The sequence below is a fragment of the Spea bombifrons genome, chromosome 8 (assembly GCF_027358695.1).
Source record: "Spea bombifrons isolate aSpeBom1 chromosome 8, aSpeBom1.2.pri, whole genome shotgun sequence".
Taxonomy (NCBI): Eukaryota; Metazoa; Chordata; class Amphibia; order Anura; family Pelobatidae; genus Spea; species Spea bombifrons.
This window is the reverse complement of record NC_071094.1, coordinates 21,206,057-21,220,126: the sequence shown is the minus strand read 5'-3', so window position 1 is coordinate 21,220,126 and position 14,070 is coordinate 21,206,057. Positions and strand designations below refer to the sequence as shown.

Genomic DNA, 14,070 nt, shown 5'->3' with positions numbered 1-14,070 from the left:
AAAGTTAGAAGGAATTACTGTCAGTAAATACAGCTAAAAACCAAATACCTTTTCAATGACTGAACCTGTTCTGCTGTAACTGAGACTGAGACCGTGAAGAAGCAAAACTGACTTTAATTGTTACTAAGAGACACAGACTGACACCACATAAGACTTGATAAGCCATGTGACGGAGACACCGTGACCGTCACAGCTTTTAGCGGAACTGAAATAGTTTATTATTATTATTATTATTATTATACTTACAGCTTGTGATTTTTGACAATCAGTATAATTGTTCTGGAGATACTTTGTTTAGCTGTGTTATCTCATGTGAGCCAGAATCTGGCAGAACTAGCATGTCTATTACTTTCCTGTCACATAGTATCTCCCATCTATTTAACTATCCTTACAAAGGAACCTGGGACAAATAAGTTGCCACCAAAGAGGGAGATTAATTTAACAAAAAGGGAAAAGAAATCATGAAAATCATATTTACAGTAAGTTGGAATGTTTCCAATATATATTGCTGTTTTCCATTAGATAGACTCATTTATTGTGCTGAATACCAACATACAATATTTGTAAAAACTGACCAACCTAGCTTTAAGTGAACAATATGAAGTAATTGTAAAAAAAAGGGTAGCACATATCCAACAGGCCTTAACAGGTATGTTATTCATAAGCTGCTAGCCTTAAATCCCCAGTTTAGTACTGCTGTTTGCTACCATGCCATCAATAGCGCAAAACAAAAAAGAAAAAAATGTGCTGGCTGGCATGAATAATATGAGCTTTTGTGGGCTACAACTCATATCACCATCAGGCAGACTGATGATGAGGGTGAAGGGAGCTGTAGTCTCCAAAGGCTGGTACACTAGAGGCACAAAAGGGTGGAATACTTGTAAAGTTATGTATTTTTTCCCCTAAACTGTATGTGTAATATACTTATGGCAATTAACCCTTATTTTAAATCTTATGTGTGCCTAGCTTGGCATATGAACTGTCCTCTTCAATGTGGGGGGGGCAAACGGGACATTTGTGGTGTTCATGACCCTGCTAGCTTTCTCTAAAGGCGCGCTGGACTGCCCACCACTGGAGGAGCATGACTGGCTGAGGAGATCATGGATCTTCCTCTAGCCAGCCCAAATAAAAAGAGCGCAAGAAAGGGGAGAGATAATCAGAAGGGAAGATAATGAGAAAGAAGAGAGATGGAATGAAAGGGAAGAGATAATTATAAATGGAAGAGATAATGAAAAAGAGGAGAGATAGGGACAAAGAGGAGAGATGAAGTGATAGAAATAAAGAGGAAAACAGAGAATGGAGAAATGAGAATGGAAAGAGATAATGAGAGAAAAATAATGAGAATGGGGAGTGTAATGAGAAAGGTAGATCAAAGAAAAGAGAGAGAGATACAAATAGAAAGGGGAGAGGTAGCGAGAAAAGAGCAAGAGAGATAACAAAAAGGAGAGATAAACAGGAAGGGGACAGAAAGGGAAACATTGTGAGGCAAATTGAGCAAGAGAGATAAAGAGAAATGAGAAAAGAAAGTGAGCAAGAGGAGAGAGAGATAAAAAGGGTGGGGAGATTAAGAGAACAAAGAGAGATTAAAAGAAAGGGCATAAATGTTACATCGGCCCACACCAGAGGCACTTACCGCGGAACCTCTTCTGCCCAGAATACGACCACCAGGGGAAAAGCTGTCAGTAGGAGTAAACCAGGACTTAGAGGATCCCAACAGTGATCCCCAACTTAGTGATCACGATATAATGTCTTTTGAAATAAACTCAAAATAGAAATTGCACAATTTTTATAATTTTAAAAATACCAATTTCAATAAGATAAGGGCAGCTTTACAGCACATTGTCTGTCATAAACTCTTTAGTGATAAAAACACTGAGGAAAATGGAATATCTTCAAGCAAATATTAGAAAGGTACATTCTCAGTATGTACAATTGGGTAATACATATAAAAGAAACAGATTGAAACCAATGTGGCTTAGTGGGTAAGTAAACCAAGAAATTAAAAATAAGAAAAGGGCTCTTAAAGCATTTAAATCAGACAAAGAGAGGCATCCTATATAACATATAAGGAAGCCAATAATGAATGCAAAAAGTTGATTAGATGGGCTAAACTAGAAAATGAGAGAAGGATAGCCAAAGAGAGCAAAACCAACCCCCAAAAAATCTTTAAGCACATACATTTAAAAAAAAAAAAAATGAAAGCGTAGGTACACTAATAAGAGAGATGGGTGTGTTAGTTAACGAGGACCAGGAAAAAGCAGAAACTTGAAATAATTATTTTTCCTCATTATATATTAAGGAGGAACCTATGGCAATGGATATGCAAATGACTACTGCAAAAATTTGCAGACAAATTGTGATTGGATGACTCAGGACAAGGTGCTGCAGCAACTAAAGGAAGTTAATGTCAACAAAGCTCCGGGGCCTGACGGTATTCACCCACAAGCAGGCCACGGCAGGGCCGCATTGACTTAGGGGCTGATGGAGCTGCAGCTCCAGGCCCCTACCCTACCTACGGCCGCATTAACGCAGGGCATAAGGGGCACCTGCCCCTTAAGCCCGCCGCAACTGCGACCGGGTCCGCCACTCTAAGGGGCTGGGAAGTCCCCACCAAGGCCGGCCTTACGGGTCTGCGGCCGAACAGGGTTTAAATTAAAACATCGGGGGTTTTTTTTAACTTTATTTAACATGGAGGATGTTAAATAAAGTTGAAAAAAAAACCCCCGATGTTTTAATTTAAACCCTGTGCGGCCGCAGACCCCTAAGGCCAGCCCTGGTGGGGGCTTCCCGGCCCCTTAGGGCAGGGCCGACCTTTGGGGTGTGCGACCGCACAGGGCGCCACACTCCAGGGGGCGGCGGCGGGGGGCGGTCCGCACCGGGGGGCGCTCATCAGGGGGTGCCAACTTGCAGCACCCGGCACCCCTCCAGAGACGGACAGTAATGTCCGCCGCTGGAGGAGCAGGCTCGCAAGGGAGCGGTATCGGAGGTCTTTAACAGACCTCCGGTTCCCTTGAGTGATTTTAAGCCGGGTTCAACCCGGCTTAAAATCACTCAAGGGAGCCGGAGGTCTGTTAAAGACCTCCGATACCGCTCCCTTGTGATCCGCGCGGCAACAGCTGCTGTGCGCCGGGGTTTGTTGTCAGATCCCGGCGCACAGCACTGAAGCCGCGCCCACCGCTGTCCGTGCCCTCTGACCCGGAAGAAGACAGAGAAGACAGAAGAACTGAAGAGGAGGAAAAGAAGCTGAAAGAAGAAAGGAAAGGTAGGAAAGCATTAAGTGAGAGTGGATTGGAATATGTGTGGATTAGTATATTTGTGTGGATTAGTATATATGTGTGGATTGGTATATGTGTGGATTGGTATATATGTGTGGATTGGTATATATGTGTGGATTGGTGTATGTGTGGATTGGTATATATGTGTGGATTGGTATATGTGTGGATTGGTATATATGTGTGTCTTAGTATATATGTGTGGATTGGTATATATGTGTGGATTGGTATATATGTGTGGATTGGTATATATGTGTGGATTGGTGTATATGTGTGATTTGGTATATATGTGTGGATTGGTATATATGTGTGGATTGGTATATATGTGTGGATTGGTATATATGTGTGGATTAGTATATATATGTGTGGATTGGTGTATATGTGTGAATTAGTATATATGTGTGGTTTGGTATATATGTGTGGATTGGTATATATGTGTGGATTAGTATATATGTGTGGATTGGTGTATATGTGTGGATTGGTGTATATGTGTGGTTTGGTATATATGTGTGGATTGGTATATATGTGTGGATTAGTATATATGTGTGGATTGGTGTATATGTGTGGATTAGTATATATGTGTGGATTGGTGTATATGTGTGGATTAGTATATATGTGTGGATTGGTATACGTGTGGATTGGTTTACGTTTGGATTGGTATGTGCGTGAGAGTGATGGGTGTTATGCTGTACCATTTCCAATGTCTTTTTCATGATCTAATTATGCTCTAAAAGTACATCATAACTCCCATCACTCTATACTGTTCCATACAGTGGCAGAGCTGGGAGGCAGAGGCCTTGCACCCCCACCACAGGACTCCTGAAAGGTAAGTGAACTTCAAAGAGGGAGAGGGTAGATAGTTAGGAGGGGGTAGTTGCGGCGGGCTTAAGGGGCTCTGCGTTAATGCGGCCATATAGGACCAGTCAGTCCGGTCCTGACTGGGCCTATTTTAAGGTGGGGGCCTGGAGCCACAGCTCCATCAGCCCCTAAGTCAATCCTGCCCTGCCACAGGCGCGGTCGCAGTTGCTGCTTGCTCCGGCAACAAGGTAAGTAGGGTGAGGGAGGGGGGTGCAATGAGAAGAGGCAGAGGGGGGTTAGATAGTGAGAAAGGGGGAGAGGGGATAGATAGAGGCGGTACATATTGAGAAGTGGGGAAGGGGGTTACATAGTGAAAAGGGGGGACATAGTGAGAAGGGGCAGATAAGATGAAGAGAGGGGGTAGTGTGAATGCCTATGAGAATGAATGAATAAATGTGTGGAGGAGTTGTGTGAATGCGTATGACAATTAATGAATTCATGTGAGGATGAATTGCTTGAATGATTTGTGAGACTGCATTAATGAATGTGTTAATGATTTGTCTGAATGATTAAATGCAAAGATGGTACATGAAGGGTGGGCTTTAACAATAAATAAATAAATAAATAAATATGGGCTGCTCAGGCTTAAATGCCCGGGCCTATTTTTTGTCCCAGTCCGGGCCTGCCTACAAGTACTTAAGGAGCTAAGTCTGGAAATAAGTGAACCTATGTTTGTAATCTTCCGGGATTCCTTTCTTTCAGGAATCATACCAGTGGATTGGAGGAAGGCAGATGTGGTTCCTTTATTCAAAAAGCATGCCCCCCAACTGTCCCAATTTATGGTCTCTGTCCCGCAGATCCCTTCCTCTGTCCCGCTGGGACGAAGTGCTGAGGCACTGCCATTGGGTGGCGCGGTGCGTGCACGCTAGCCCTTTTAATTTCACGAACGCCGGCCTTCCCCGGTGCCCCCACCAGACACCAGGGAGTCAGAAGCAGTGGTAAGTCGGTGGGGGGTGTTATATGGGGGGGGGCATAAGGCTTTTCTGGAGGCAGAGTGCCCCATGATATGCCTTTTAACCCCCTTTATGCCCATCTGCCTCCAGAAATGCCTTTTAACCCCCTATATGCCACTCTGTCCCATGATATGCCTTTTAACCCCAGAGTGGCATATAGGGGTATAAGGCATTTCTGAAGGCAGAGTGGCATATACGGGGTATAAGGCATTTCTGGATGCAGAGTGGCATATAGGTGGTTAAAGGGCATATCATGGGGCAGAGTGGCATAAAGGAGGGTATAAGGCATATCAGAGAGGCAGAGTGTCATATAGGGGGTATAAGGCATTTTTGGGTCAGAGTGGCAAGCCTGGGGGCAGATGTGCATAACTGGGGAAGCAGGTTGGCAAATAAAAGGAAATAAAAACAAAACATCTCAACCATAGCTTTTATTAAATATGAAAAATAGTTTACATGAATTAATAAAGAAATAAAAGTTTCTTACAAGAATATCGTGAAGAATAATGTGATCACTGTTTTGTTCAACTGAATAAAATGGAACTTTTTCATCTAAAAATGTTTGCAGTAGCAAATGTTTTAATTCCAAAATCAAAGGGCAGTGTACATGTATATGTGTGTGTGTAAGGGCAGTGTATATGTGTGTGTAAGAGCAGTGTAAATTTTTTTGTGTGTGTAAGGGCAGTGTACGTGTATATGTGTGTGTAAGGGCAGTGTACGTGTATAGGTGTGTGTGAGGGCAGTGTACGTGTATATGTGTGCGTGTAAGGGCAGTATACGTGTATATGTATGTTTATGGGGCAGGTGTGTGTAAGGGCAGTGTGTAGGGGTCCTGGGAGGGAGGCTAACATTAGCCTTTCTGTGGACTACTCTTCCAATGATGCTCAGCCAGCATTATGGTGGACACCTGGCTGGCTGAGAATCATAGGAATTTTAGTTCACAGCTAGCATCTGCAGCTTTACTGTTGCTGCACTTCCTATGATGCTCAGCCAGCATCATGCAAGTAGTATGTCTGGCTGAGCCTTATGGGAATTCAATTCAATGTGTTAGTTATTTTTAATATGCATGACTGTGCTGAGAAAAATGAAGCGTGTTTTAAGTGGTGATGCAAGAGCGACATTTTAAAGTGCAATTGCTTGTATTAGTGAGATTTAAAAAAAAGTGTCCCTCTTTCACATTTTTAAATGTTGGGAGGTATGAAAAAGGGTTCAAACTCTTTGCCTGGAAATTATGGACCTGTGAGCTTAACTTCTGTGGCTGGGAAAAGTATTTGAAGGGCTATTAAGGGATAATTTTCAGGAATTCATTGGGAAGAATAGTGTTATTAGCAAACATTAGTATGGTTTTATGAAACATAGGTCATGTCAAACTTATTTAATTGCATTCTACGAAGAAGTAAGGAGAAGTGTAGATCCAGGTGTTGCAGTGGATGTAATCTACTTGGATTTTGCCAAGGCTTTTCACACGGTTCCGCACAATAGGTTAGTATTTAAACTGAAAGAAATTGGTCTAGATGCAAATTCTTGTTCTTGGGTTGAACATTGGCTTAGTGATAGAGTACAGAGAGTTGTCATAAATGGTCACGCATTTAGACTAGAAGAAAGGAGATTTAGTATAAGGCAAAGGAAAGGGTTTTTTACAATAAGACAATAAGGATGTGGAATTCTCTGCCTGCAGAGGTAGTTTTATCAGAGTCTGTACAGACATTTAACCAACAACTGGATGAATACTTGCAAAAACATAATATTCAGGGATACAATTTTTGAATTATGGGGAAACAGCTTCTTGATCCAAGGAGAGATCTGACTGCCATTCTGGGGTCAAGAAGGATTTTTTTTCCCCTAGAGCCACAACTGGGTTTTTTGCCTTCTTTTGGATCAACGGGAAGCAATTAACAGATATGGGAAAGGCTGAACTGATGGACGCATGTCTTTTTTCAGCCAATGTAACTATGTAACAGTAAGGAGGCCTCTGTGCAAGCAGGTAAGTATAGATACTGAGCAGAGATAGCAAGGTTTGGGCTCCAACAACAGACAGGCTTCACAAAGAGTATCTCAGAAAACCAAGGGTAAAGGCGAACTGGATAGTCAGGATAGCCTGGTTGGTACATGTAGCAGGCAGTCATGCAAACCAAGGGTCCTTACACAAGTCAGGTAGTCAGACAAGCAAAACTGGTACATGTAGAGAACAGACTGAAGCACAAAATCACAAGGCAAAAGGAGGGTCAGGCAGGCAAAGGGTCAAAACGTGAAGATCAGGAACTCAGGATACAGCCAGCTCTAGCTCCACCACCTAACCTCGGTCATCTCCAACCACCCATCAGAGCCGCGCCTCCAGCCGTGAGGCATAGCCACGCTCCCTGTGTTTCTGCTACTGGAATCTCCAGCTCGCCAGGGACGTGTAAGTATACAATTCCGGGGGGACCTCGCACTAGCTGGCAGCATCCTGACGCAGATTGCGTCAGCGGACAGTCACCCGACCGCCAGCAGCAGGGACCTGCAGTGAAACCCCAGGTACTCCGATTCAGCAGGCAGCTGCCTGCCCGTCAGTAATGGGGATGTGACAGTAAATAAAGAAAAAGGGGAGGGATAAAAAAGAGAAACAAACAGAAAGAGGATGGATAATGAGAAAGGGGATCAAAGAGCAAGGGTAAAGATAAAAGAGGTAGGGAAAAAAGAGGAGTGAAAAAAAGAGATAATAAGAATGGAGAGAAATTAAGGAGATAATGAGAAATAGCATGATTAAATAGAAGAGGAGAGATAAAGAGAAAGGGGGGAGTTAAAGGGCAGTAATGAAAAAGGGGAGAGATAATGAAAAAGAAAATATAGTGAGATAGGAGACAATTTATGAGAAAGTGTGTTTCTGTTGTGAATTTGTATATGTTAGGGCAAGCACCTGTGGATGCAAGTGCAAGTCAGGATGTTTATGTGTAAGGGCAAGTGTGAATGTGTGTGCATGTATGTATGTCTGTATGGGAAGGCATGTGTGTTTACGCCTTACAGTTATTTGTAGTGTGAAGCCAAATACCCACCAAACAATATCATTTTCAGAGGTGTTGTTCTACCCGTTCAGCTGGTAAATATCTACTATTAAAAAGCAATTAATATTTTTGTCCTTGTGTATTAAAGTTGTCGTGAGACTAATGCTGTATTAAAATAAACAGCCTGAAATGTGAGGCATGTGCCTTTAACACAAGGAGCATCAGTTTATGATGTCATATCCCAGCACTCAGGAGTGAAGTTGGCAGTGTCCAAGGTATACCACTGATCACATTGACTTCCTTAGGGATGTTTTTTTATGCCATCATATAGTTTCACTTTTATTACAATATTGGACACATAAATGTAATCATGTTTTTTTTAGCCGTTAATTATTTTTGTTAGCACAGTATTAGCTAGAAAACATTTTTATATATCTTAGTACATATTTTACACTGGGTACTCACACTATTGGCAGTACCACATTGGCTGTAATGAGCTTCAGCAATGACCTGGGTTAACATCAATTTGATATTATCATTTGGAGCATAGTGATTTAGACATGGAATCAGATCATGCTGTTCTATGATTACAAAATGTCATAGCTAAATGTGTATATGCTTTTCTGCATTTAGCAATCTTTTTTTTGGGGGGGATTTGATCCCTAGGAGTCGAATTGTATGTTTCAGTATAATTTTAGCAATACTCCAGATTATTTATTTATTCGAATCAAGCCCCATGGCTCCCTAAGAGGTCTAAATTTTGATCATGTAATGTTTTGCAAATACACATTTGGAAATTGTGATTTCGTTTCTTTTAACCATATGTTTACCTTGTAAACATATAGTTAAACTATATGTTTAGCTTGTAAAACCCCATTCTGTTATGAATTCAAAATCAGCCCTATAACTATTTTATATGAAACTGTGTTGTGAAATTTCATCCCTACTAGATATTCTACGGTCAACTGTAAGTGTTATTATTGGAAAATGGAAGTGTTTAGGAACAGCAGCAACTCCACCTAAAGTCCAAAGTCACAGAGTGATGGGGTTGATATCATAGCTGAGAGTTCCAAACCTTCACTGGCCTTAATAGCAACACAAAAACCATGCAGTGGGAGCTTAATGGAATGAGTTTCCATGGCCAAGCAGCTGCCTGCAGGCCTCACATCATCAAGTATAATGTCAAGCGTCAGAGTGGTGTAAAGCATGTCACCACTGGATGCTGTAGCAGTGGAAACATGTTCTGTGGAGTGATGAATCATGCTTCTCTGTTTCGAAGTCTGATGGCCGGACCTGGGTTTGGTGGATACATTACTGGGAACATTACTTGCCTTACACCATACTGCCAACTGTAATGTTTGGTGGAGGAGGTATAATGGTATGGGGCTAGGCCCCTTACTTCCAGTGAAGGAAAATCTTAATGGTTCAGCATACCAAGACATTGTGGACAATGCTATGCTTCCAGCTTTATGAGAACAGTTTGGGGAAGGCCCTTTTTTTATTCCATCATGACTGTGCCCCTATGCACAAAGCAAAGACATGGTTGGGTGAGTTTGGTAAGAATAACTTGACTAAAAGGAACTGGGCCCTTACCTCAACCCCATTGATCACCTTTGGGATGAACTTTAATAGAGATTGTGAGCCGAACCTTTTCATCAATCATCAGTGCCTGACCTCACAAATACTCTATAGGATGAATGGGCAAAAAAGCTGTTGTAACTGTAAAAGGGGGGCAACAACATATTAATGTCTATGAATTTAGAATGTGATGTCATAAAAGTCAATGTTGGTGTAATGGTCAGGTATAACAATACTTTTGTCCATACAGTGTATTTAAATATAAAGTATGTACCTCCGACCAGGCAACAATTAACATTGTCTTTAAAATATGTCTGTCCATTTCTTATGTTCTATTCTAATGTGCCATTCACTATTGCCATATACCTGATATCCACAAACATGAGTACACACAAGTTTAAGATATAGAGGGTCACAATCAACATAGAATGTAGGTTATTTGCAGTTCAAAACTACTGAAACTTGACCTAATTATTTCTCGGTTATTATGCTGGTATCTTTAATGGAATTACAAACTTTCAGCAAGTAATGGAGCCTCCTCTTTAGCACATGCTCCATGACCTTACAAACTGGGAGATGTCAGTGTACAAACTACAGCCCCCAAAAGACTGTTTGGTAGGAAAATGGAAGGTAGGACTTAAAACTTACCAACATTATTTTAGAAATTAAATCATATAAATTGAAGCCAGTTAATGAAAATGTCATTGTTATCCCTTCATGCAGTTCGACAAATGCAGTTCACACTTACGTTCAACAAAGCTTTCCATCACTACATAAGGTCAATACCTTAAAAACTCACATTTTAACCTAATAACCATGTCATGTTACTATAATAAAATTACCCTTTCATAATTCATTTGAAAATAACAAGGTCATAAGTTCCCAGTGACCTTTTATTTTACTCATTGCATTTTTTGTCCTTACTTTGTGGTATTAATGGGCAGCACAGAGTTCTCTAACCAGGTCCTCTAAAAGGCACTATACAAAAATGTACAAATGTTCATGCAAAATAGCTGGAAAATGGTTCCTTTGGCTATTAACAAGATCTATTATTCAGTCTTTACTCCTTACCATGATAGACTTTCGATTAACAGACTGATTTACAGTTGGCGCATCAATCTAATTGCAGTAAAAATTACTCTTGCGACCAGCAGTTCAATTTTCACTTGTCATTGCTGCTACATTGTTATGTATTACATATAGTGTATGCTCATGCAGTTTCTGTAAAGCAAACCTAACTTGTCCACTTTGTAAATGGAAAAATATAATCATGGTAAAGTTTAAGAAAATCAGTAATAAATGTATCTACTATTGGTCTATGTATCTACTAAATGTATCTACTATCTACTATTGGTAGAATAAGTAGAATAATAATAAAGAAGACAACACTCTATGTAATGAATCTGAGTTTAGTCTCACCTTACTCCGGATTTGGCCAGAGGTAGATACTTTCCGAATCAGTTTGTGAGAGATGCCCTCCTGCTCCCCCTCACTATCAGAAGATTCCTCCCCAGTTGCTTCAGCTGGGGGCAGTTTGTCTGAGTCTAGTGAAGAGACTGAATCCCTGGGCTTCCTCTCAAACACATCTCCTGGGGACAGCTTGTGAGCCATCGTCTTCAGTAGTAAACAAGGGTCTTCCTATACTACAGCAGGACTACTGACACTCAACCTAAAATGAAATATGAAAAACGGCACACACACAAGATAAGTTACGTATCATCAAAGAATCTCCATATGCATGATTAATATGTCTTATAGCCAGTTATTTGATTTATTAAATTATTAAAAGGAGTGATACTTCCTCTTTAGTGGTATGTGGCCATTTGACATGCAGGGCTGGTATACATTAATAATGTTAATGTATGTATAAGAGACTGTCTCCAAACAATTCCAAAATAAAATATGGAGGGCATCAGCTTCTAGGTGGTATAACACACACAGCACCCAGTAATATATAATGAATCACTAATAATGGTATTACACTGACAGAGATGTACTCCATTTACTATCATAGTAGGCAATGTGAAATATTGCAGAGAAGAGCTCATAGGCGTGAGAGACATCAGTACAAATGAAAAAAATATTGCACCTGATTTATGCGTGGCATTAACAATATTACCTGAATTCCTAAACGCACAAAAATATTTCATTCATTGAAAATATGTACCTAGGTATGCATTTTTTCAGCATCTTACAGGGTAATATTCAAATGAACTAACAGGCCTCTCATATTTAAATACTAATATTAGCTAAATACTAAGCTTTATAGCATCCTGAGCTGTTAACCACATTCACCTGCAAGAATAGTGAGGCACAGAAATATGTTTAAAGTATTTGAAATTTATATCATGTATATGCTATATTTGTATCGAATGCATTATAAATTATAACATGAAATGTGATGCTAATGTACATTTTCTCTTATGCATATATTATATATACAAACGTATATAAAAGCATCTATGTACACAGCTATACATACATGATATATATATATATATATATATATATATATATATATATATATATATATATGATATACATCTCCATGGAAGCATGTTTAGGGAACAGCTTTGAGCACCTACCTCTTGGACGGCACAGATACTAAATAGGGTGACGTTCTAGGACTCTAGGTCTTCATTTAGGAGCCATCCTGTCCCATGCAGCCTTCTCCATCATTCAAGCCCCGGTACAGAGAAATGTCCTCCTTCCTCGTTCTGACTGAGCCAGGACCCTGCATTGCTGAACTCTGCGATATCATCCAGTCCTTCTCCCCCTGTCACGGCAACGCGGGTCAGGCTGCGCGCCACGCTGTCCTTGGCATGGTGTATTTATACACTAGCTTCTGCTCTTCCTCTGACGGGCTAATGCGCTATCAGCCTGCTTCATCACCTATTAAAGATGAGGAGGAAGATGATGGTCTGGGCTCTGCCGCAGTTCGTGCTGTTGCAATACACAATGTACTTGGGTCACAGCGATTTCCTTCCTCTACCATCTACATTTCACCATATTCCTTTCATTTCTAGAGAGTTTATTGCGAATCCATCACCTCCTTTGTCGTGTTTTACACAAGGCTCTCTCTCTATACCCCTCCCATTCTGTCAGTCTTTTTCTTCTCCATATGCCTCGGTTGATATACCTGGATGCGGCTCTATAGATGACAGCATACAAATAAAATCGCCACTTAATTCGTATTTATTTACCGTCACCCTACTTCGCCTCCTTTTTAAATAGCAATATAATAATTATAACATTGTTAGACATTTCATGCTCCTCTCTTAAGGTCATAATTACCTAGGTAACAAGAAAAGGGTACATAAACGCCTTGCTAAGGGGTTTCTGAAGTCTATTACCCCAGACTGTACCATCACTGGTAGATGAGGAGCTGCTTCCTGATCCTGGGAAATTCATTCTGGAAATTTGGTTTAAAAGTATTCCTGGATTTAAGTCTGTGTCTTATTTTTTTCTCTCATTTAGTTTCATTAATTTGTCCCCAACTTTTTTTTAAACAAACAAAACAGCCACTCCCTAGGTGTGGTAACCACATATCCACAAACATGGAGAAGTGCCCCTCTTTTTGAGTGAAGGTCCCTTTTTCAGACCCAAATCCCCATATAGCTCCTAATGACCCGCTATTCCAGGAGCTCAGAATGTTTGGTCAACATAACTGTATTGTAACATTGAAAGTCGCAATAATTCACCTTGTGTAATATAGCGACACCATCAAAATTGCAAGCTCTGTTGGACAGTGCCTTCTGCACATTTTGTTTGTGGAAGCCCAAATTGTTATGCAAAGCACCATTTGCTATGTCCTGACCCTCCGTGCAAAACTGCACAATATGTTAGAGATATATGATAAGCTATAAATCAATAAATAATGTATTCTGCATAGAAACAGCAGGATGTCTTTACATATGCGCACACACACACACACACACACATACACACACACATATATATATATATATATATATATACAGTACGTTAAATACATTTTTACTCTTACAAACACTGTATAAACAGCTTTCAGTAGGTCACAATCGCACATAAAAAGTCTTGATAAAGTCCTGCCCCCTAGCTGTGCTTTGAAGTACAAAAAAACCCACACAACAGGAGTGCCCATCTCTGTGCATTTGAAATGTTTGGAGGTATGTATCCAGAATGTGTAGCGCCATTCTCTCCTTTTAAGCATTTGTCTTATGCAGGGCCGGCCTTTGGGGTGTGCGACCTGTGCGACCGCACAGGGCGCCACACTCCAGGGGGCGCCGCCGCCGCCGGGTCCTCCCCCGCCGCCGCTGCCGCCGCCACGGGGTCCTCCGCCGCCGCCGCGGGGTCCTCCTCCGCTGCCGCCGCCGCGGCGTCCTCCTCCTCCGCCGCCCCCTCCGCCGCCCCCTCCGCCGCCCCCTCTGCACCTAAATGAAAACGTTGTTT

The 14,070-nt window shown here is 41.2% G+C and overlaps 1 protein-coding gene across 4 annotated transcripts in view; it reads right to left on the bottom strand.

Annotated features, from left to right (window-relative positions):
• Positions 1-12,602, bottom strand: part of LOC128504008 (diacylglycerol kinase delta-like) — a 73,230-nt gene extending 60,628 nt beyond the window's left edge. For 3 of the 4 annotated variants that reach the window (XM_053474217.1, XM_053474220.1, XM_053474219.1), the window contains exons 1-2: positions 12,225-12,602; positions 11,059-11,308 (exon numbers count right to left, since the gene is read on the bottom strand). In XM_053474217.1, coding sequence (XP_053330192.1) covers positions 11,059-11,250 — 192 coding nt within the window. In that variant the 5' untranslated portion in view covers positions 11,251-11,308; positions 12,225-12,602. Of the gene's footprint in view, positions 1-11,058; positions 11,309-12,220 lie in introns of all 4 variants that reach the window. The other variant, XM_053474218.1, reaches the window with a different exon arrangement.
• Between the last annotated feature and the right edge of the window lie 1,468 nt (positions 12,603-14,070).